Source organism: Paramisgurnus dabryanus, chromosome 7, assembly GCF_030506205.2.
Source record: "Paramisgurnus dabryanus chromosome 7, PD_genome_1.1, whole genome shotgun sequence".
NCBI lineage: Eukaryota > Metazoa > Chordata > Actinopteri > Cypriniformes > Cobitidae > Paramisgurnus > Paramisgurnus dabryanus.
In genome coordinates this window covers 8,694,212-8,718,974 of record NC_133343.1, presented here as the reverse complement: position 1 = coordinate 8,718,974, position 24,763 = coordinate 8,694,212, and the positions used below count along the sequence as shown (strand labels likewise).

Sequence of the window (24,763 nt, the reverse complement as noted above, 5' to 3'; positions counted from 1 at the left end):
CCCCACACTCCAATAACATCTTAAAACACACAGCCTAGAGTGAATACTAATGTTGATCTCAGACATTTGGGAGTATTTGAGTTGCTGCTTTTCATTTTGATGGAGCTGACAAATCTCTATGGCAACATTGTGTCTGTTCACTGTGAGCCACCATGACCAGTGTTTTCCACTCATCTCTTCAAAGCATAATTTCAGTGATTCAGTTCTGATGAGCACTAATGATTTACGCAGCACAGAGCTCTCATCACAGGCCGATAATACTGCATCCCGTCGGTTACGCCACACTGTTGCGTGTTGCCTTCCCGGGTCCACGCTTTCACCCGTTACATGTGTTTCAGCCATTAGTCGCAAAAATAAACCTTGGATCGACAGGGCTATAATTTAGATGTCATTTTGCAGGAAAAACTTTCACTCGTTTAACCTAAAAAATCACCAGACTCTGCCGAGTTACGCCAGTTGTATAACGGCTTGGCCAAAGAAAATGTAATAAAGTTTAATGGGCCCTGCTTTTAATGACAAGAGTACATTGGCTAAAACAATTATTAGTTGAAAGGTTATGCATGCTTACTTATGTACGTAATTACTTACAACACAGTTTGGTCTACACACCACATTCTGGTACCTACTTTCCTATGCTGCAGTAAATTTCATTTATTCTCATTTCATTTATTATTTACCACTATTAAAGGTTAAATGTGTTGACTGCATTTCTGATTGCCTGAGTTGTTAAGCCTTTATTAATGACTTTACAATCAGAGTTGCTACACTGTAAAAATACAAAAGTTTGGTCAATTCGACTGATAGTACATTTCATATGGTGTGTAAGTGTGTATTAGTACGTTAACAATATGCAGAAGGTACATACCCCAAAGTAAATGATAACGTCTCCAATGTTAATCTCTTAAATTGTAAATTTTCTTAGACTACAACAAACACACAGTTTGTAGGTAACAGTTTACTTCCTGGGATTGGTGATGCAGGCAAGACCGACATTATCATAAATCCTCACGCTTTGGACTCACAGCCTGTAAGTTAACTCCTGTTAGCAACCAAATCTTTCAAACATGGTAAGGAGCATCACATTTCCGGCTGACGTCAGAGATATTCAGGCCAATCACAACGTAGAGATTAGCTGGCCAATTAGGGACACAGAGCTTTCAAATCCGTGCATTTAGGAAGAGAGCGATATCTGGAGCTACAAAAATTTACGGTATGTGGAAAATAATGTGTTTTTAACCATAAACCACGCAAACAAATTGAATTATACCAAATACACAAAATAACATTGTTTTTTAGCAATGAAATAGGTGCTCATAGAAATAAGTGTAAATTTATAAATCAAATTTATAAGTTTATTTTTCAAAGAATAATAAACTTATTTTAAACTTATTTATTTTACATACTTATTTTAAAATATTAAAACAGTGTTCAGCTGCAATTAGTTTACAATTTTATTATACTTCAACCTCAGTTACCGAAGTCCAAGGTTCTGGATTGTACCTTTTAAAATAATGTAAAATTTAAAATAGTGTTTTAATAGTTGCAGTCACTGTCAGTGTTGCAGGATATTGTTAATATAAACTTTTTTTGAAGGGTGACAATTGATAACAGCAGAGTAACAGCATCAAAAAATACTCTGTTATTACCCATGTGTGGGCTTTACAAAAACCTATTATCAAAGTTTGATGACAGTTTATTAATAACCACAATCGTCAGAGATGAGAAAGTACAGCTATTTTTTTACTGATCTGAAAGGATGATAAATTCACATGGCATATCACCATCTAATATTGACTGATAACAGCAACTATGACTAAGCACTTGCTGCTACAAACATGGTGAAAACAGAACAAATGATGACCCTGGACCACAAAACCAGTTACACATTTTTTAGAAATTGAGATTTATACATGATCTGATTTATACATCATTTGATGCATGGTTTGTTAGGATAGGACAAAATTTGGTCAAGATACAACTACAGGTGCTGGAGCTTTTGGAATATCATCAAAAAGTGTATTTATTTCACTAGTTATATTCAAAAAGTGAAACTTGTATATTATATTAATTCCTTAAGCACAGACTGATATATTTCAAATGTTTATAAAATTAGAATATTACTTAAGATCAGTACAAAAAATTATTTTTAGAAATCTTGGCCAACTGAAAAGTATATACTTAAAAAGTATGAGCATGTACAGCACTCAATACTTAGTTGAGGCTCATTTTGCCTGAATTACTGGAGCAATGCAGCGTGGCATGGAGTCAATCAGTCTGTGGGATTGCTCAGGTGTTACAAGGGCCCAGGTTGCTCTGATAGTGGCCTTCAGCTCTTCTGCATTGTTGGGTCTGGCATATCGCATTTTCCTCTTCACAATACCCCAAGGTCGGGCAAGTTTGCTGGCCAATTAAGAACAGGGATACCATGGTCCTGAACCAGGTACTGGTAGCTTTGGCACTGTGTGCAGGTGCCAAGTCCTGTTGGAAAATGGAATCTCCACCTCCATAAAGTGGGTCAGCAGCAGGAAGCATGAAGTGCTCTAAAACTTCCTGGTATACGGCTGCGTTGACCTTGGACCTCAGACAACACAGTGGACCAACAACAGCAGATGACATGGCACCCCAAACCATTACTGACTGTGGAAACTTTACACTGGACCTCAAGCAATGTGGATTGTGTGCCTCTCCTCTCTTCCTCTAGACTCTGGGACCCTGATTTCCAATGGAAATGCAAAATGTACTTTCATCAGAGAACATAACTTTGGACCACTTAGCAGCAGTCCAGAAGCGAGATGCTTCTGATGCTGTCTGTTGTTCAAGAGTGGCTATGCACAAGGAATGCGTCAGCTGAAACCCAGGTCTTGCATAAGTCTGTGTGTAGTGGTTCTTGATGCACTGACTCCAGCTGCAGTCCACTCTTTGTGGCTCTCCCCCCACATTTTTTAATGGGTTTTGTTTCACAATCTTCTCCAGGGTGCGGTTATTCCGATTGCTTGTACACTTTTTTCTACCACATCTTTTCCTTCCCTTCGCCTCTCTATTAATGTGCTTGGAAACAGAAAAGAAGCCAGCCTCTTTTACAATTACCTTTTGTGTCTTGCCCTCCTTGTGCAAGGTGTCAGTTGTCAAGTCAGCAGTCTTCCCCATGATTGACAGAACTAGACTGAGAGACCATTTAAAGGCCATTGAAGGTGTTTTGAGTTAATTAGCTGATTAGAGTGTGGCACCAGGTGTCTTTAAAATTTAACCTTTTCATAATATTCTAAGTCTCTGAGATAGTGAATTTGGGATTTTCCTTAGTTGTCAGTTATAATCATTTCACAGAGTAATTGCTGACAAATTACCAATGTAATATTTAAACCATCAACATTAAAAAAGTTATTTATGATTCTTATTATAACACAAATTGATGTTTGCATCCATAATTCAGTACTCCAAATCATATTTAGGGATCAACGCTCACATTAATGAAGCAGCACATAAACGCAGTATTATTGTAAAAATAATAAGCATAAGTTCAAGATCTTTAAGGGGCCCTCACATGAAAGGACCTTATGTACTCAGCTACCATTTCCTCTGCCCCGTTACAACACCCACATCTGACTTACTGTATACTATAATACACTGGCCTCGCTGTTACTAAATCATGTATTTTAGCACAGCTGTATTGACCAATCAACACTCGGAAGGGAAACGATCCATTTTACTGGGGCTTGTAACAATTTTATTTATCAGTGGAGCTCCTGACCTTCTCTCTCTCTTTGGATCTGACAGTTTATTCGCATTATTTTCTTCTGTCTCTCACTCCGTCTCTCGCCCTCTGTCTGTCGTCCTCTTCTCCACCTCCCCCACTAAATCGCACTCCTCCATACATACATATATAAGAAGAGATCAGAATGTATCTATCTCTCTCACTCTGCTTTGTCTGTCTCTCTCTCTCTCCCACATCCACAAACTCTTCCCACAATTCCTTCCATCATTCACATGCACGTGTGTATATTATTTTATTATCTGTATATGGTAGAAAGGGGCTGTCTGATGATAAGAGATGGGGGGCAGGTGTTCCTCAGTCTTTTAAACATGCAAATAGATTTCAGTGTCTAGAAAATGAAAACGTTGGGGGGCGAACGAGATCAAGGCTGATTCACAATCTGAGAGACGAGCGGAAATGGAGATGAAATGGCGAACGAAGGATTACTTACCTCAATACATGATTCTGTACCAATAAAAGGTTGACTGGTTGCCATGACCCCTTCTGTAGTTTTCCCCTCACTGATATAGACCTCAATGTAAACACTACAGTGCACTTTTCTTTTTATGAGTAACTACCTGATGCAATAATGCTTACGTAATGCTCTTGTAAAATCTAATTTCCCTTCTCAGCCGTATTCCAGTACTTTGCATTACATCAAAGTTTGGGAAGAGTTTGAGTTCGTGATGATCACTCAGACAATCAGGAGTAAATCTGGGAAGTACTTTGACGATAACACACAGGCAGACACAAAGTGAAACACCTACTCAAGCGTTACTGGACTACTAGACTTCAAGCCTGCCAAAATAAAGCAGCACCATTCCACTACTGCTCGAGTGCCCTGTGAAAACAAGCCGGGAGGAAATAGTTCAGGGTACATCTACAAACTTTAAGCACAAAGGGAGTTAAATGTGGGGACTTATTGGGAGGTCTGTGTCCTTTGGCACACACAGATAAACTGGAGACAGCAGTGTAGAGGAAAGCAGACTGCCGACTACTGGACCACCACAAATCTGTTCAGTAACAATCCGCACTCATTTTTTTCTGCATGTGATCCCAACAAATACTGTTTAATTGGGAATGGTTTGTCTATAGTAAATGCTGTTTTTATGTGCCTTCGAAAGTGAACCGGAGGGCTTAGCGCATCTGTGCCGCATTTCATTGCACTTAAATAAATGTTTTATGAACCACGTATTAAATACACATTCGGCCTGAGGATTGTCTGCAAAACCTGCAGTTAGTTAAAAGCAAATAATGCATGCATTGATATGTTATAAAGCGATGTGTGTAAAGTGAGGCTGATAGCAAGCGGGTTAACAGGGGATAAAGAGAGAGAGAGAGAGAGAGAGAGAGAGAGAGAGAGAGAGAGAGAGAGAGAGAGAGAGAGAGAGAGAGAGAGAGAGAGCAGGAGGTTATGTACCTGTATTGCTGACTGTGTGCAGTATGGTAATGAACAGTTGCTCTGTAGTCCCCTAAGAGATGGTGCATTGTTTCCGACACAACGTTTCTCATTTACGTAATTGTTTAAATACTATGCCACGTACTTTAGGTTTTTGTGTTTGTGAATGTGCATGTTTATGCACTCTCTACATTCTTTTTTACTCTTGGTTATACAATACTTAGGTTTAAGTTTTTATCTTGCCTAAACAGACATAAATGATAGTAACCATTTTTACAGTGATTGGACCAGTGTCGGCGCCACGAGCGGGCCCTAGGGGGCATGGCCCGGCCACTTGAGTCACTGTGCCCCCTTACTTCTCAAAAAAACAATGAACTTAATAATTTAAAAAAATGTGATGCAAATACATTTGGTTATACAATGAATACTGATTAAAATTCGGAGTATAATTAATAAAAAATAATAATTAAAATACTAACCCACAATGCAATGCTAACATAGTCAGCCAGTTTACACGCAGCCACTGTCACGTTCGGGGGCTCAATCGCCATGCGTGAGAACTCATTTTCTGTCTAAATAATGTATACTTGTAAGTCTTGGCATTTGAGCAAGACGAAGAAATTTCGCGACAAATAAAAGGACCGTCTTAAAAAGTTTTAAAAAGTCCTCTCGTCGCCTGCAGCTCTTCTGAAGGTAAAACGCATAGTTCATTCCGGTGTTAGATATGTCAGTAACATTGTTTTCTTTTGCTGTTATTTGGTTATGTACTGGTCTTTATGATTTGCGTGAGTTATCCAGTCTTGCACTTTAACGTCTTTATAAGTTATGGTTTACTATAGTGAGGGATTTATTTAACAACTTGGCTGGCTGTAACAATCCCGCTAATTTCATGGCTAGTTGCTATATGATTAAATATATAGACATAACATTTTGATTTGATGTCTTTTATTAGCTTATTTTAAAGAAATACAAACCTTCTGGGAAAACGTTTCCAGACGCGTTAAAACAAGTTAAAAGTCAAAAGACGAACATTCGGTTTAATCATTGTAAATACAATCTCATATACGTGATTAATTATGCATATTTATTCTGTATTAATTCGTAACTGTCTCTGTTAACGTGACTCGCTCGCAGTACCCGGGTTAGGCTGTGTTTCAGGTGGTTGTTCAAGGAATAAAATACCTTTGAATGTTGCGACTGGCCAATCAGTACCAAGCATTTTACAGTGCCCTGTAGTAATAATAATAATAAAATAATAAGATGAACCAGGTGCCCCCACAGTAAAACAGGAGGCCCGCTCATTCTGTATTCTCTGGCGCCGACACTGGATTGGACATATGATTTTATTGACCGATAAAAAGGGGTTAAAAATTACACAAAAAAGGTAAAAAATTACTTGAGAGACAAGATCGCGAAACCTGCTCATGCACTCTTTAAAGCTCCCATAACACATGCTGTTTCTGCTTATCTCATGTTAATCTTGAGTACCTACACTGTCAAAAATAAGGGTAGAAAGCCGTCTCTGGGGCAGTACCCTTTAAAAAAGGTCATAATTTGTACCGTTTAGGTACAAATATCTGTCTTTGAACTGTCAGTATGTTTGAAGTACTAATATGCACTCTTTGGGTACAAAGGTATACCTTTTTAAAAGTGTACTAGAATGAGCTGTTTTTATCTACATAAATCCTTTTACATGGATGTCACCATTTCACACCACCATGTTTCTACAGTAGCCTTAAATGGACAAACTGCTCATAGAGTAAATTTTGTTAATATGTTGTCTCAGGCGATTGCATCCTTTCTTTTAGTGGCTAACGTAGCTTCTCTATCCATTTCGAAAGGGAGGGGTGAGCTGTGGACTGTGCTGTTGGTTGCAATTCGCAATCTCACTACTAGATTCCGCTAAAAATCTACACACTGGACCTTTAAAACAGACATGCTTCACTATGCAATAAAAGAACCATTTTGGGCAGAATGGTCCCATAAATAACCTTTAACATTCAAATAACCTTTCCGTTCCTGTCCTTTATAGTGAAAAAAGGTTCTTTAGATACAGTAAAAAGGTAAGAAAGAAATGGTTCTTCTAAGAACCTTTAACTGAATGGTTCTTCTATAAGCATCGCTATGAAGAACCTTTTATTTACCTGTATCTTTAAAAATGTGGCTCCATGTAGTGTAAGCTTTTTCACTTAAAGAAAATATCCACCTAGCAACCAACAACAATGCCCTAGCAACCGCATAGCTATGTATTATAACCACCAAAATGTATGTATGCGTTTTGTAAAATGCTACTGGTTTTCAAAGAAAAGATAACCGCATTTGGCGTTAATGTAACATATTTCAAAGTGAAACTGATTATCCTGCCTGAAATGATGCTGGGTGGGGCTTGATTTTATCCAGCGGGATTTGATTGATTCATCAAGAAATGAAACCTGTAGGGCTACGGTGTTATTGCTAACATAACTCTGTGAGCCGTTAAATCAAATGTGCCACCAACTGATTTAGTTTTATTTTAATGTGATCAGTGGAGAATTGCGAGAAGGTGATAAGGCACACGACACAAGAGGCTGAGAATGAATGAGTCTGTGTGTGTGTGTGTGTGTGTGTGTGTGTGTGTGTGTGTGTGTGTGTGTGTGTGTGTGTGTGTGTGTGTGTGTAGTCGGTTGTACTCGGAGAATGAGAGTGCCACGGTGAGCGAGATCTCTGCTCATTCAGATTCACACCCTGTCTTCTCTCTCTCACAACACACTCACAGCTACTGAATTGCTGATGAAAACTTGGTTAGTAGTAACTGCATCTATTTGAGGCTTTTAGAAGCAGTACGAAGCTGTGTGCTGTGAGAGAGAGAGAGAGAGAGAGAGAGAGAGAGAGAGAGAGAGAGAGAGAGAGAGGAGATACAGGCAACATAGAGGAGGGGAAGAGGGAGGGATTGAGACTGAAAGAGAGAGAGAGAGGGACAGAGATTGTGAAAGGAGGAGAGCAGAGGAGACTGAAAACAGTGAGTGGAGAGCAGGAAGTGCCACACCAGTCCTTTTGGATCTTGGTGAGTTGGGACGGATTCGCTTTTTTATGGAATTTCGTCTGATTTGAGGAATTGTGCAGAGACTGTGCCTTCTTGTAAGTAGATAATGTGGTCATGTAAGAGGTTTGTGTATGTACATAATTCCTTTTTGTGTATGTATACCTGTAGTCATATTGCTTGTGGGCTTTTACATACTGTGTGTCAATCCTTCCCTAACCTTTAAGTGTTTGTGTGTGTGTGTGTGCAGAGCTCCTCTCGCCGGCTGAGTCTGGCTCCTCCCCGGCTGTCCAGGAGCTCATGACCCGGTTGGGCTTCCTGCTGGGAGACGCCATCCCCACCTCATCGCAAAAAAGCATGGATGAGAAACAGGTAAACAGGACGCTAATTGGTCTAAACACCCAAACTTACATTATAAATTTTGTCATATACAAGCTGTCTGCTGCATCACATCACAGATGTACAGAACGGAAAATAATGATATAATCTTCCTGATATTTCGTTCAAGTATAAAACTAATGGTCTTTGTGCCCTGGTCTTGTTGTTGCTCCGAGCACAAGCAGCTTCGGATACAAGGGATTATTTATCAGATACATCGATAACACTGCCTGTTGGCTCTGTTCTGCACTCCGATTCACACTCCTCTGCTGGAGGAGGTGGATCTTAGGGGGTTTAGACTTTCACTTTAAAGGTTTTTCTGAGATAAATAAATATTTGAAAGACCGTCTCAGATGGAGCAGGACCCTTTGATTCAGTGCGTTTGATATTTGAAGTCACAGCAAATTCCTGCTACGTGGTGTTTTCGAGTGTATACTGCTGGTTTCATATTTGGAAATTTTCTAAACTAGTAACTTTGATCTTTGTTTAACCAGGCTTGTTTTTGTTTGTTTTATGTTGTGGCACTTTAGCCACATGTTGTTAAATGTGAGATTTTTATGCATCTGGGCTGAGGTATGCATACAGTATGAGTTTTTTTCTGTGTGTGTGTGTGTTCACGTCATCATACAGTACATTACAGAGCTTTTCAGAGCATTTGGATCTAAATCGCTGTTAAGAGGCTTACACAGCATTTTTTAATGTATCGCTAGTTGTTTTTGGCTTGTTTCATATGATTTAAAAATGATTTGCATGTCATCCTTTAGATAAAAAACTCACATGTGTATGCACACATTGCTTTAAAAAGAAAAGAAATGGTCTTGAGGTGGGGCAGTAGCCCTGAGATGTTGCTGCCGGTGAGTAATGCACTTTCTCTTCAGTAAGACGAATGCTGCTGGAATTAAATGGGTGGAGCAACAGTTACAGACACTTTTCCAACGTAAACTTGCAGGTGCATAAAGCTCTTAAAAGGAAGATTTGCCTGAAAAGCTTGTCTCGATGACATATTGTAAAGTATGTTCGCGTGTGTTTATGAGTGTGTAGAGAGATGAGAGTCCTTCATTGGCGAATCGCTGGCAGGCAACAGTTCTCTTGGGACCAGGGCTCCGGTACACTGAATCCTCACACACACACACACCATCATCACTCTCCCTGACCTATATAGAGTGCAGGAAGAGGTACAAGGTGGAATCTTTAATTTTACGTTCTCTGTATAAGAACAGCAGCCCTTATAAAGAACATTGTTTTATACTTTATAAGCACGTCCGTCAGACATGAAGCAGGGTGTGAAATGGTGAAGGGACGTAATGCCCAATGTATGGTACCCAAACTTCAAATGTGACCTCTGCATTTAAAGGAATACTCTACTTTCATATTAAAAAATTCAGATAATTTACTCACCCATGTCATCTGAAATGTTTATGTCTTTCTTTGTTCAGTTGAGAAGAAATGGTAACACTTTACTTGAAGGGGTGTGCATAAGACTGACATAACCATGACATAACCTTCATAATCATGACATGACACGTGTCATGAACATGAAGGAGGGTTTATGCACGTTTATGACATCTGTCATTAAGTGTAATTTTTTCAATTATGTCATTTTAATGCAAAGATGACATTGTTTAAAATGTCTTTGTTAAGGCAACTTGACATAAACCAATACATCATAACTTGTCATAAACATAACATAAACATGACATAGCAGAATAATGATCAAACTTAAGAAAATACCTAGCTTTATGGGTTAACCTAACATTAAACTGACATTTAAATGTCATTAAGTGTTAATACTCTGTCAAATAGGTTTATAACCGCATCATGAATATTTTTCTTGACCTCAACTACAGTGGTAAATTGAAAGTGTTAAAAGTGTAAATACTATGTTGCATTTTGTTAAGGTATTTAAAATTATTTGACAGAAACGTCAAAAGATTATACTGTAGTTAACTTTATGTATGTGCACAGTGACAACTAACAGAACTTGTTCTTCGTCACACAGAGGGTCCTGAAATTTTCTGACATAAAAGAAAATAACGAACAAAACATTTAATTCATTTAATTAATTCATTTAATGTAATTAACTGTTTTTGCAGCGATATGGACCCAACGCTGCATGGCTTAACCCATTGTTGTACTGTTTTCATTAAATTTGAGGTGAATCAGTCTCCAAAAGCAATAAAATAAATTTTATCAATTTTAATTAGTATAATTATTATTGAATGATTGATTTTATTTCTCTAACACCTGGAGGAAACTTAACTCTTTCACCGCCTTCCGGAAAATGTTCTTCTTTAAATATATAAACATACAATATACGAAATGAAAGAAAGAACAGACCCTCTGCTTTCAAAAAAAAAAAAAAAAAAACGTTTCATCCTACCTTCAGTGGTTCTTTTGTAATCAGCGTTTGAAAATGGGTAGGTTTCTCCAAAAACACCACATTTTGAGCAAAAAGCAGAGATAATTCAATTTTTGTGACAGACTTTTCATAGAGATCCCATTCAGAGCGATCTTTAAAACAGACACGGACATGCAGCCGCTTGCCATAGGGCAATACTTCCCGGTTTAAAAAGTTGCAGAAGGGCGCCACCTGGTGGATAATAGCGGTATTGCGGAAAGACGGAAAATCTCGTCATTGGCAGGGAAGTGTTTTCTCTTGATTGACGAGATATCTGCTCAATGGCGGCGAAAGAGTTAAAAAACATTATGAACAGAAGAATATTTTAATGACAAATTCAATTTGTGTCACTGGTAAAAAGTGGTCAGTTGTGTTATCTTGGTAATGTCAAGTTGTCATGACAAGTTATGATGTATTGGTTAATGTCAAGTTGTCATAACAAAGACATCTCGAACAATGTCATCTTTGCATTAAAAATGACTTAATTGAACAAATGACTCTTATGCCGAGTTCAGACTGCACGATTTTAGCCCTGATTTTGACTTGCCGACAGGTTTCGAGAAATCGCAGACAAGTGCCCGAAATCACAGGAAAATCGATGCTCGTGCACGCGAGTGACAATCACACAGTGTGAATTATCAAAGACGTGATCTGAAAGAATCGCAGACGAGTCGCCGACACCCATGAGATATTTGGCATGCTAAATATCTGGACCTATCTGCGATTCAAAATCACGCCGTGTGAAATGTGTTTTGACTGAAAATAACATCGGCGATGACCTACAGCCAATGAGAGAGCAACATACAGGGCAGCTGGAAGTTGGGGAGGAGTGTCTCCAACCATTTCATCCTTCATACTCTTTATTTCTTTTTCTTCTTTTTTGCTGCAAATGAGCACACATGCAATTTGTATAATAATCTTCTTGCGGGCTACTATTTTTAATAATAACCCCAGTCTCACATGAGAACTCTTGTGTTTCCGCGTCACTTGTCGCGTGCGTTTGGTTGTGAGACGTCGTTTGCAGACAAAGTAGTCGGCGATTCTTCCTATGGTAAAGTCATGCAGTGTGAAACCCCCTGTCACCAATCCATCATGCAGTCTGAAACAACAGCGACTGAACGCAACCACCGATAGTCACGCAGTGTGAAAACATCAGCGACCCGACTAGTTTTAAATCATGCAGTCTGAACTCGCCATTAATGAAAGTTGTCATAAACATGCATAAAACTTTCTTTGTGTTCATGAAACGTGTCACGTCATGATTATGAAAGTGACATGTCAGTCTTATGAACACCCCCTCAAGTGAAGTCTTACCAAAGATATTAAGTTTTTTGAAGAAAAAATTCCAGGATTTTCCTTATTTTAATAAACTTTATTGGACCTCAACAATTCACAGTTTCACACAGATTTAAAGTGCTCAAAACAATCCCAACCGAGGCATAAGGGTCTTATCTTGTGAAACAATGGTCATTTTCACCAAGAAAAATAAAAGATATGTACTTTATACCACAACTTCTCATCTTGCACTAGCTAGGTGATGCGCCAGCGTGACCTTACGTATTACATAAGCACATCGAAAGGTCACACATGACATATGTGAAACTACCCCTCCAGTGTTTACAAGTGTGGAGAAAGAGGACCGTTTCGACATGTTTTTGTGTCAGTTTAATGTTTAAAATAGTCTGCTAGTACTGTATGTCAGTGGTTCCCAAACTTTTTCAGCGTGCGGCCCCCCTTGTATACAGCGCATTTTTTCGCGGCCCCCCGAAAGAAAATTTATGACAAAAATAGTTTTAAAATGTAATATTTTAATTAAACAAAACATATAAAATTAGTGCTGCTGTTGGTTAGTTGGCTTATTATTTTTTAGGTTTAATTACACAGAATTCCTGATAAATTAATGTATTATATAAAATGTCATAAAACTGGGACCCCCTGGCACCATCTCGTGGCCCCCCTGGGGGCCCCGGCCCCCAGTTTGAAAACCACTGCTGTATGTAATGCTTACGTAAGGTTGCGCCGGCACATCTTTGATGACATGGGTGTGAGTAAATTATCGGGATTTTTTAATGAAAGCGGAATATTCCTTTAACCCATCCAGTGAGTAGTGAACACATGCACTGCAGCCCATGAGACTCAAATCGGCTCAAAAACTCGAAACTCTCGGGTTACAAGCCCGACTGTCTAACCATTAGGCCACGACTCCCACAGATTACCTAAATTCTTAGCATTCATAATGCCATGAAACCAATCACAGTTTTTTATTATCAGTGTAAAGATGAAGTTAATGTCATGATTTGTTGATGTATTAAATAGAAACCTGTAATACAATTTCAACACCAGTAAACAACAATTATGATTTCTAATCATGCACTGCTGGTTGGTATATTGTTGTCTCAGTGGACTCTCAGTGGAATTACTGGGGAAATGCAGATGTGCTGCATGGCCGTCTGTTTGATGGTTACTGTCGTCACGCTAGGCTTAATGTGATTCTGAAAGCATCTTATTGGAGGCTTATATTGGGCCAAAAGCAGGCTGAAAGGGTTGGAGTATTTTTGGCCTTGCCCTTGTATGGACAAAAGAGTCGAGTTTAACTCTTTTAATCTATCACTTTATCTCTTCTCTTGTTTTTTTTTTGCGCTTAGTCCAGTGTTTTCTTCATGCCATGTTCATTTTGGTTGTTTTTCTTCTTCTCTTGTCCACATATTTCTCTCTCTCTCTCTCTCTCTTACTCACTCACTCACTCTCTATCTCTATCTGTAGTGTATAGTGTCTAGTCAGGGCGTGAGTCCCTGCTCCACTCTGACCAACAGTACGGCGTCTCCCAGCGCTGAGAGCCCATGCTCCACTTTACCTGAGAGCTCATCCAGGACTCCTGTCACCTCCACCGTCATCACCACACCCAGCTCCACCCTGGAGAGCAAGGACAGTGGAATCATAGGTAATGTGTCTTTTTCATGCATCTTACAGTAGCTGATGTTATTTTCCGAACTTTTTTTTGTTCAGATAGGTAGGTATATTACTGGAAAGATGTTGACCCCGCACTAGTGCCAGAGAACCACCTCCACAGGTTTCTGTGTGAACTTGAAAAGTGAACTTTCAGTCAATATCTCCTTAGATGCCTCCAGCTATATAAAATCTCATTTAATTAGCAAATTGAACATTTGATCGTTTAACCTATTTCGGGAAATGAAAATCTAGTTGGAAACATCTCTTTGTTTAAGCCGGTTCTGCACGAATAGATGAAAGATGTACCGTACATATAGTTCAGGATGACACCAGGAGCGCACAAAGAGGAGGAAGTGAGCTGGACTTCCTGAGACTGATTTATCAAAGCGCTTTATTGTCTGGTAGTCTCAGACTGCATGCCCCCTGATCGCCCACGGTTAACTGTTTGATTCATATTGAACACACTTGGAAAGCACTTTCTTGATGTAGTAATCAGATTAGTCTTTATGCAACATCACATGGGTATTTTAATGTGCTGTAGCCTACTGCAGCCTCCACAGTAAATGCAGAGAGTGGCATTAATTGAGAATTACGGAAATATTTTTGGCATGGTCTGATATGTCTCTGATGACCCTACCACCAAATGGCACGCAACACGGACAAAGCAACAACAAGTCATCCATAATTGATTGCATTACGTCAATCCTACAGCTCCTACTGTGTTTGTGGTCAGTTTAAGCTGCAGAAAGCACCTTTTTTGTGGTGGGTGGTCTGGTTGCACATTTAATCGTCTGTTAACTTTCTGAATGTGCTTTTTGTCGACCTTTGCTGCTAACGTTCATGTGATAAGCTCCGTCAAAACTAGGACAGAATTGTGTCTTTATTTGCTCCAGGTTTTTTAAAGTAGGACATCATGAGTTTTTTTAAAGCCCAAAATAGTGTGTTTCCATTTGGTTGCGGTAAAGAAAGGTCAAAGACAGCTGAATGAAAGTATGAATCGATTCTATTAGATGCCCTCATACTTCATGAGATCATTGTTTGTTCATCCCATCCCTCAATTTTCCTTGGATAGATAATTCATGTTGTCATTTCCCTGATGTTTGTTTTTGTCCTTCTACGTATCCTTCTCCTCTATGTCCTTTCCACAAATCTGGCCACGTCCCTCTTTCACCTTCATCTCTCTCTCTTTCTTTCTCTCTCTCTCCATCCTGCAGCAACTGTCACCAGTTCCAGTGAGAACGAGGAGCGCTGCGGCTCTAGTTTGGAGTGGGCGAAAGATGGAGGTGCAGGTTTAAGGGGCGAGAGTGGGCGTGGCCATCAACCGCCCTGCACTCCCATCACTCAGGAGAAGCCGGCGGTGTCTAGCGATGCCCAGCCGAGAACCAGTGCAACGGGGGGTTCGGCGCCTGTTGTGACATCACCTGCCGATGGACCAGTCACGTATCACAGCACTTCTTTGGTTATGCCACGCCCAAATTCAGTGGCAGGTGAGTAATGAAATGTTGCATGTCTTATTATTTATCTTGGGTCATGTTTAAAGAAATGCTATTTTACCCTAGCTGAATATTGGATACCACATAATGGTGCCAAGACACAATGTCTTTCAATTTTGTAAAAACTACAAGTGGTTCACTGGCTTTTAATCATAGGTGAACCATTTTTAGTGCTTAACCGCACTTTGTAGAACCATATTGTGCTATAGTATAGTCATGTTTTAGGTGCACACATAGGTGCTATATAGCGCTAAAAATGGTTCCCCTATGATTACGAGTTTTGGTACTATTTAGTACCATACTGTTCTTACCAGAAGTCCCTTTAGACCTATTTTTTTATCGCTTTTAGGATATGTGTCTACGTAAATGCGCATTTTATCTTTCAAGCTATTTGCACGCACAATTGCAAAATAAAGGGTTCGAGCTGGGACAGTTTGACACTTTGAGAACTCCACTGGGGGTTCAAGTTGTCCCTTAACAGCTGGATGTGTGTGTTTTCACTGTGTTTGAATGGGCTTGTTGCTGGGCTCCTGAAGGAAAAGCTCGGCTTATTCTGCCGCCTGGATGACTCTATTTCTGCGGTGTGTGGAAAGCTCTGACGGGTGGCTTTGATTTCCTCTATAGAGCTAAATGGGGAAAATGCAGTCGGATATAGAGAACGACTCCGGCAAAGTAAATCGTCTCGCCAAGTGCCTGTCTGTGGCGGAGTGGTAGCATGAAAGTTAATGTAGTCCCAGTATTTATTTGCTACTTTAAAGGAATGGAAAATGATCTCGGGGGAGTTTCGAAGATTTTTCGTTTTCCCCTCTATATGAATACATCAATGCTACGTGACCACCGGCAGTCATCATCCTTGTGTTTATAGCCGTCTGCAGAGATTATGGGTTTCAGGCAGATTAGATTATGGCACAGGATGAGAGATTGCGGAGGGATGAGTGTGGTGTTGGAGAGGGAGGGGCGCAGGCGAGTGTTTAAAGAAGATGAATGAAATGGACTAAATTAACCAGGATCAAATACCACTGCTCTTTTTTACCTATATTTAAAGTCCTTGTCATCTTGATTTGATATTTCTCTCATCTTTGTAAACAAGGGGTTATTTTAGATTGCGTCCTATTTCAGCGTTAATTGCCTGTCACAATAAACAATGCATTGTTACCGCCCATATCAAGGAGGCTTGTAATGCTACATTTTCTGTTGATCTTCCTAACAGCATTATAGCTGGGCATATATCCAGATGTGTGGTGTAGATGGCATGCATTTTAAACTGCCTATTTGTATTCCTGAATCAAACTTGTGCTGCTATACAGTCCAAGTAAAGTATTCAGGTTTTGTGGGCGCTTTTGCAGTGTAACCTGATTTGCATAATTCCTTGATTGAATCGGTAAAACAGTACAGACAGCGGCTACAATTTATGCGGCGCTATCGACACAATTGATTCTCAGAGAATGTGTGTGTGTGTTTAAATGGGAGATGGAGGTTGTACATGTTTCTCCATGCACACCAGCAGATTGCGTTTGGTTTTGACGGAGATCACAGAGGTGACATGTAATCTCTTCGCTGTCTGTGTGCCAAACATGACCAGAAATGACTCTCTCTCTCTCTCTCTTGCGCTCTCTCTCTCTCTGTAGCTACCAGCAGCACTAAACTAGAGGAGCTACGATATCTGGATGAACAGAGAAATGCTCCCCAGCGTTCCTCTATGCGTTTGGCCTGGCATGGAGCTCACACAGGGGGGCGCAGTCAAGAGAATAAAGGTGCGGCTGACCCAATGCTACAAAACATCCAGAAAGTGCATGACTTTGCAATGACTTTTATTAAGATTCAGTGTAGAGCTGTCAAACGACTAATCACAATTAATCGCATACAAAATAAAAGTTTGCATTTGCATAATATGTTATTAATATACAATTTTTTTAAATGTGTGTGTATATATATATATATATATATATATATATATATATATATATATACTATAAAATATATAAATAAATATATATTAACATGTAATTTTTTTCTTAAAAATATAGATGAATGTTTGTGTATTTATATATACATAATTATTACACACACATATACACACACAGACTTTTATTTTGTAAACGATTAATCGCGTATCTGAAAAGATTGATCTGTCATGTAAACAATATTTTATCTAATTTGAATGAATGTAACATGCACTGATGTTTTATGAGTGCATTGTTGTAAGTTATTTTTTTGGGGGCTTTTGTGCCTTTTTTTAAATGAGTGGTGGAGAATATACAGGAAAGTGCTGAAACTTTGAAATATTGAAACTTTGGTTATTTTTGAGCGCGATGCTAAATGGTCTAATCAGATTCAATGGATTATGCTAAGCTATGCTAAAAGTGGTACCGCCAGACCCAGAGATCGGCTGAATGGATTCCAAAACGGTAAAAATCAAATGTTTAACTCTAGGGTAGCTGGAAAATGAACATATTAAAAAAAAAAAGTGGAGGGTTCCTTTAATAAATACATTTTGATGAAACAATATGAAAAAAAAAATCTTTATTATGCACCCCACAAGAAGATACATTTATTTAGAAAGTAAAAGGGGTGTGTGTTATGTATTTTTCTTTGAGCTGTTTAAGGTCGTATGATTAATTTTCATTTTAATGCTAATTTGTACTGAATTGCATTTGAATAGCTAAGCAGTTGGTAGAGCATTTTTGCATTAGCAGCGCGAAAGGTTGTGGGTTGAATCTCCAGGGAACACATCTTGATTAAATGTATAGATTGGACACACTATAAGTCAGTTTGGATAGAACCCTGTGCCGTTTGTCATTTTAACACTCTTTGTTAAATCTCTGCAGCTCGTCTCACACCCTACAAACCGGTGGACATTATGCTCAAACCTCTGCTTTTCGAGGTCCCCAGCGTCTCTATGGACACAGTGTTTGTGGGTCGTGACTGGCTGTTCCAGCGGCTGGAAGAGGTGCTGACGGGGGGAGGAGAGGTCGGTGAGGGGAGAGGAGCCGTCATCGTGGGCAGTGTCGGTTTCGGAAAGACAGCTGTGATCTCACGTCTCGTAGCTCTCAGCTGTCACGGTGGACGTATGAGACAGATCGCGTCTAACAGTCCAGAAGCAACACCACAAAGTAAGACAATGCCAAATACGCCAAATTAAAGAAATATGTGACCCTCTCTGTGAAATCCAGGCTTAAGTCTCATAATCTATGATTTCACATTGATTTAAATCTTTGACATGGCCTGACATTTCTTTAACAATATAAATATTTGGTTATTGCGGTTTGGTTATGTTTTTTGTGGCATTACTTCAGTACCTGTGCTACGATGTATATGATAGTTACCTGCATTCTTTGCAAGGTTTTGTAATATTATGTCAACAATGATGTACACTGCTATGAAATAGTAACTTGAATTGTCATTCTAGCAACTGCAGGCTCATACACATGCACAGGATTGTAGGATATCAAAGGCGGTGAAGGATACGTCTATGTTAGTTTCAAAAATCAATCACATCTCAGGAAGGAAAGCAAACATTATATTCAGATATCTATCGCTTCCTACCTTGGAATGCATGCCATTGTGTATTAATTTATGTCAAACTCAAAAAGCTTTTATACAAACACCTGTTGCTTGCTGGTTTGTCAATATGTGGTGGCCATATGGGATATCTTCCTGTGGCTCAGTTGGTAGAGCATTGCATTTGCAGTGCGAAGTTTGTGGGTTAGATTCACACATACTAACTGTGCATTCAGACCGCCACCGGCGAGAGCGTCAAAAGTGGCCGGAAGTCATTCATTTTCAATGAGAGCCGGTGGCGAACTCCGACGCGGCGCGTCATGTACAGCGTGAGCGTCGAGGAGAGTTGAAATCAGCTCAACTTTATGGTAATGAGATATGACGCGGTTCGGCGGCAACCAATCGGAAGGCGGAAATGTTCACCGGCAACCAATCGGAAGGCGGAAACCTCCACCTGAGAGGAGTTCAGAGAATGCATTCGAGCGTCACAGCGTCCACTACAACTTTTCTTTAGCGTCGTTGTCAGGGCAGCCAGAGCTTTTGTTGACGCTCTCGCCGGTGGCGGTCTGAATGCACAGTAATAAAAATATACCTTAAATGCACTTTAAATGCAAGCAGATTGGCTAATGTTGTTATTTCGTTTATTTAGAAAGGTAAATGTTATAGATTAGTACAGCATTCTTGCTATAGATGTACTGTATTAGGTAACCTTGTTGATAACTAAGGTTGTTGATCCATGACAATGTCCTCTTGCTCACCAATTTCAGGATAATAGCACTTGTTGCCGCTAGCTTTTGTTGAGAATTGTGTGTATTTTTGTTGAAGGTCGAGCAGCTGATGCTTATCAAACCAATCAGCTGAACCCACCCTCGCAGAGTCCCCTCCGAAGCAACAGTTGCCCCCCTACACCTGACACAAACCGGCACAGAGAGGGCGCAGTTAAACGCCTGGCTAGCAAGGTATGTATGTGTACATATGAATTATTAAAGAGACACATGTAAACACTTTTTAAATGAAAAGCTTTTCAAAATGGCTTGTTAGATAGAGACTTTACCAAGCAGTTAATGTGTATTTATACATGGAATGATTTGTGCTATGTTTTAGATGTGTCATTATTGCTCACCACATGCGTATTTGACACCGTGCTCTGTGTTTTCCGTTTGCATCTGGACCTGGAGCTTATCTGTCGAGCACAGTCACATCTTTTTAATCAGCCATCTGTCAGTATAAAGTCATTTCAGGCCATGATTTTCTGCAATTGATTCTTTTGGTTTTTCAAATAGATTTGGTACTTGCTCTGTCATATTCATGATATTGAAACATATCTTTTTGAAACTGCAATTTTAAACTGCATTGAAACGTTGAGGTCTATTAAAATCCACTATATGGAGAAAAATTCTGGAATGTTTTCCTCAAAAAACGTCATTTCTTTTCGACTAAACAAAGAAAGACAAACATCTTGAATGACATGGGGTTACGTACATTATTGGGATCCTTTAAAAAGAAAGTAATGTCAAAGGGAGTTAAAGGATAATTCCGGTATTTAACACTTTGAGTCTCATTTCTGGTTTGTTTTGGATGAACTACAGTGATGGACACTGAAATTTTGACAATTGCAATTGGTCGTGTCTTGACTTTTTGACTGCTTCAGAATGGAAGTCAATGACCATGCACAAACATGTCATTAAAACAACACTTAACGTTCATTTTCAAAACTGTACTACTCACTGAGTGGTTTGTGGTGTTTGTTGATGATTAAAAACAAGTTGTGTAGCGAAATACAGTTTCTGTCGTGTTTTATTTGGCATTTTGTAAAATTCCATTGACTTCTCTTGGAAGACTCATTGCTCGCTGATATATCACTCCGCCGCCGGGAAACAGAAAGGGTCTGTTTACATGTGGTTGTAGTTTTTTCACTTGGTTTCTCTCAGAAGAAATTTTTCCCATATTTGATGGCTCAGTGACCAGCTTTAGGTTTGAAGTTGAGCTCGATTGTGACTGTCTATACGCTAGACACCGAGCGTACTTGTATGGCAAAGTATTTGTCGCCATCAAGTGTTCGGGAGTGTGCTAACGCTTCAGACTCAAATATAGAGCGGAAGTATATACGCGGTTGTGAGGTATCTGAAAAAATAGTTCCACTATAGCAAATAACACGGATTGAAATCATACATTGCGCCAATATATTTGTTTTTAATCATCAACGAACACCACAAACCACTCGGTGAGTAGTACAGTTTTGAAAATGAATGTTAAGTGTTGTTTTAATGACATGTTTGTGCATGGCCATTGACTTCCATTCTGAAGCAGTCAAGAGACGCTTCTAAACGAGTCAAAAAGTCAAGACACGACCCATTGTCAAAATTTCTGTGTCCATCTCTGTAGTTCATCCAAAACAAACCAGAAATGAGACTCAAAGTGTTATATACCGGAATTATCCTTTAAGCTTTATGACGTAAAAAAGCTCTCTTTGGTATATATCACAACTTCTTCCCTAGTCCGAAAAGTTATCAACTTTATTCTTTCACAACCTGAATAAAGTCATCAACACATCCCTGCCCACCTTTATAACAGTGACTCCAATTGGGTGGTTAGAAGCTTGGCCCCTCCCACTCAAACTAAGGTAATAGGGAGAAATGATAGTATGTTGGAAAGTTCACTTAATCCTGTGCTTTTTCTGGCTGTGTTTAAGTCCAGACAGTCAACAGACAAAGAGGATATTGTTGAAGGATGAGGGAGTTAAATATTTTATCGGACACAACTCGCTCATGACGGATCGTATCTGAGCACCAAAGTTCATTTTGCAAGCAAAGGGTGCTGTTTCTTCAAGTTTCACGGCAGTCAACCCAGTTTTCCATACAAAAAGTTTATATGATCCCTTTTAAATCCAACATGTTTCTTCTTTCTTAAACTCTCTTTCTTCTTAACTTTTCTTTTGTAGGTGGTGGCATACCACTATTGCCAAGCTGATAACACGTACACATGTCTGGTCCCGGAGTTTGTGCACAGCGTGTCGGCCCTGCTGTGCCGAGCTCCTCGCCTCGGTGCTTACCGAGAGCTCCTACTCCGAGAGACGCACCTACAGGGGTTGCTCAGCTTACGCTCCTGCGTCCAGGACCCTGTCGCCGCCTTCCGTAAAGGAGTGCTGGAGCCCCTCACGCTCTTACGCAAGGGTGAGACGCATGCCATTCACGTACCATTAATCACACCATCAAATAAAATGTAAATATGTTTGCTCAGGGGTAATGTTGGGGGGGGGGGGTGAAGAGAGCTTCTGCCTTATTTAATTTGGCCCAGCGTAGATGCGAGCAGATGGTCCTCAGAAATGGCTTGGATCACTAGGAGCGACAGATGAAGGACTTAACAGGAATTTTGTATAAAGGGACTAGAGCACATTTCGAGTATGGAAATGAAGATACAAGATACCAATAGAAAATCTTGCCATGAATATAGCCATAGATACTGGAAAGAATAAATAACATTAGAATGAGGGAGGGGGCGTTAATGCATCGCATTTAAGTCAACATGACCCTAAATGCCATATTTACTGTTCTACTAAACCGGATTAAATCCATCACCTGCACATTGTTATAAACACGCACTACCAGAACTTCAGGAATTTCCATTATTGCTTGGATATGGTGCATGTTATTGTGACCCAGCATTTTTTGGTCTTTTTAAACACGTTTTACAGTACGTGCATTTGGCACTTGCCGAGTTTTAAATCATCTTGTGCACCTTGTGCAAGCAAAAATGTTTCATCAAATATAGTTTCAAATATATACTTACATAATGATTCATCAAATATACTTTCCAGACTCTGAAATTACTTTTCTTAGACTGACATTAACATGGGTTTTGACTGTTAAGTAATGTAGCTGGGTATTGTAGATAATGCACCACTTAAAAAATCATGGTAGTTAATGTAATAAATGTTCTGGCAGGGAAGTAGTCCTTTACAATACACAAACTCATCTTCAGGACATTTTGACATTTGTGCCCACATTAACAATCCATTCAATTTACCTGATACTGTAGATGAAATCCCCTTTATTTTTCCTATTGACGATCCTGTTACAGAATGTGTCACAATCATAGACTATATGAAATATGGACGTAGTGTCCGTGACATCAGCCATCATTTTTGAGAAGTGCACTTTTGAAGCCCAAAGTTGGCGAAGCCTGCCGTCGCCATTTTGGCAGCACGTCACTCCCGGATAACCGAAAATGGGTAAAGAGACGACCGTGGGTTAGGTGCCTGATTGCTGAAACCATGCCTGCCGGGCTCGACGGTAGTGACAGCAATTGCAATTTTCCTGTCATTCAAATTGCCACGCCCTTAATTATGCAGAACTTTAAGCCTTAAAGGAACAGTATGTAGGATTGTGGCCAAAACTGGTATTGCAATCACAAAACATGTGGCTAAAACCGGTACTGCAATCACACAGCTATGGCCAATACACAAAATGACAACATAAACATCAGTTGAGGGCTGCAACTCCACTTTTTAAATGACAATATCCTGGCCAGACCACTGTTGTCAGTGATATAAGTATTTGAAATGAAAATGATTTCTTAATGTCTAGTGACATATCAGGGCCATTTTATGATTAATTGATATACATTTCTTACATACTGTTCCTTTAATATAATTTAAACAAATGAGTTACAAAAAATGTACCTTCACAGCTTTATAGACCAAAAAAACTTTGTACCAGGCTGTAAACATATTTATTTCTGCTGTAAAATTGGGAATTTTAACATGGTGGGGGTCTATGGAATTAACTTTTTCTCCACCATTGATGACTTAACTCGTCAATTAAAAGAAAACGCTTCCCTGCCAATGACGAGTATTTCCGGCTATCTGCCATAATTGCTCAAAATTTTGTGTTTTTGAAAGAACCTACCCATCTTTGAGAGGTGATAATAGAAAACAAATGATGGTAGGATAAAACTTTTTTAGTTTGAAAGTAGAGGGTCTGTTCTTTCATTTGATATATTGAATGTTTATATAGGCAATTAACTTTTGTGAAAATCTCAAAAAATGCTGGGTCTGGCTGGCAACTTTTTTTTTAAAATGCTGGCAGTAAAAGAGTTAACTTCCTTGTCTTAAGCGACTTCCATGTCACTTCCATGTTGGCTTCACGAGAGAGCACAGAAGTTTTTTTTACATCCAAACATGAATGAGCGTCCATCATTTGACAATTTGTATTCTATTTTATTTTGAGTCATCTATTTTAAATTATTAGTTAAATGTCAAAAAAGTACAGTCATCGTTTTATGATTTCAGTACAGACTGCAGGCACATCTCTTACACAACATGTGGTTAGAAAAAGTTTAGTGGTCTGACTGTTTTAGTGGTGCAACGGATCGCAGTTGATCCGTGATCCGTACGGATCACGACCCACGGTTCGGCTCGCATGTGATTCGCGGATTAATACGCAAATTTAAATAGGGAAAGTTTATAATATGTAAGTGTTATAAAGGTTTGCAAATGTTAACATTCAAGTGATTTTAAACAGTTTAACTGCAAAACGCCGCTAAAGTGATCAGTTTACTTTACGCACAAACGCACGCGTGCGGTTGAATGCGTCCGGTCCAGCTCGAGTAAGACGTAATCATCCTTCAAAGATCAGAACTCTTGATGTTTAAATTTCAGAGAGTTGCGCTATACTCTCTCTCATACTGTAGTGTATTAAAATACATTTGGCTAATAGAGCAATGAAAAACAACGTAACGTTTTTATGTGGGACGACTGTAATGCTGCGCCGTCTGTAATTCACCCTTTGTCTGTGTCTGTGCGCTCGTTTAAGGGGACTCGGTAGTGCACAAACAGAGAGATGCAGTCTGCACATTTGGTCTTAAAGAGACAGTA

The 24,763-nt window shown here is 39.4% G+C and overlaps 1 protein-coding gene across 6 annotated transcripts in view; it reads left to right on the top strand.

Annotated features, from left to right (window-relative positions):
• tanc1a (tetratricopeptide repeat, ankyrin repeat and coiled-coil containing 1a) overlaps positions 1 to 24,763 on the top strand; it is a 91,573-nt gene that overhangs the window by 27,355 nt on the left and 39,455 nt on the right. For 4 of the 6 annotated variants that reach the window (XM_065240189.2, XM_065240187.2, XM_065240188.2 and 1 more), the window contains exons 5-11: positions 8,420 to 8,541; positions 13,709 to 13,886; positions 15,109 to 15,381; positions 17,016 to 17,141; positions 18,216 to 18,500; positions 19,714 to 19,847; positions 21,830 to 22,061. In XM_065240189.2, coding sequence (XP_065096261.1) covers positions 8,420 to 8,541; positions 13,709 to 13,886; positions 15,109 to 15,381; positions 17,016 to 17,141; positions 18,216 to 18,500; positions 19,714 to 19,847; positions 21,830 to 22,061 — 1,350 coding nt within the window. Of the gene's footprint in view, positions 1 to 8,083; positions 8,268 to 8,419; positions 8,542 to 13,708; positions 13,887 to 15,108; positions 15,382 to 17,015; positions 17,142 to 18,215; positions 18,501 to 19,713; positions 19,848 to 21,829; positions 22,062 to 24,763 lie in introns of those variants that run through there. The other 2 variants (XM_065240191.2, XM_065240190.2) reach the window with 2 other exon arrangements.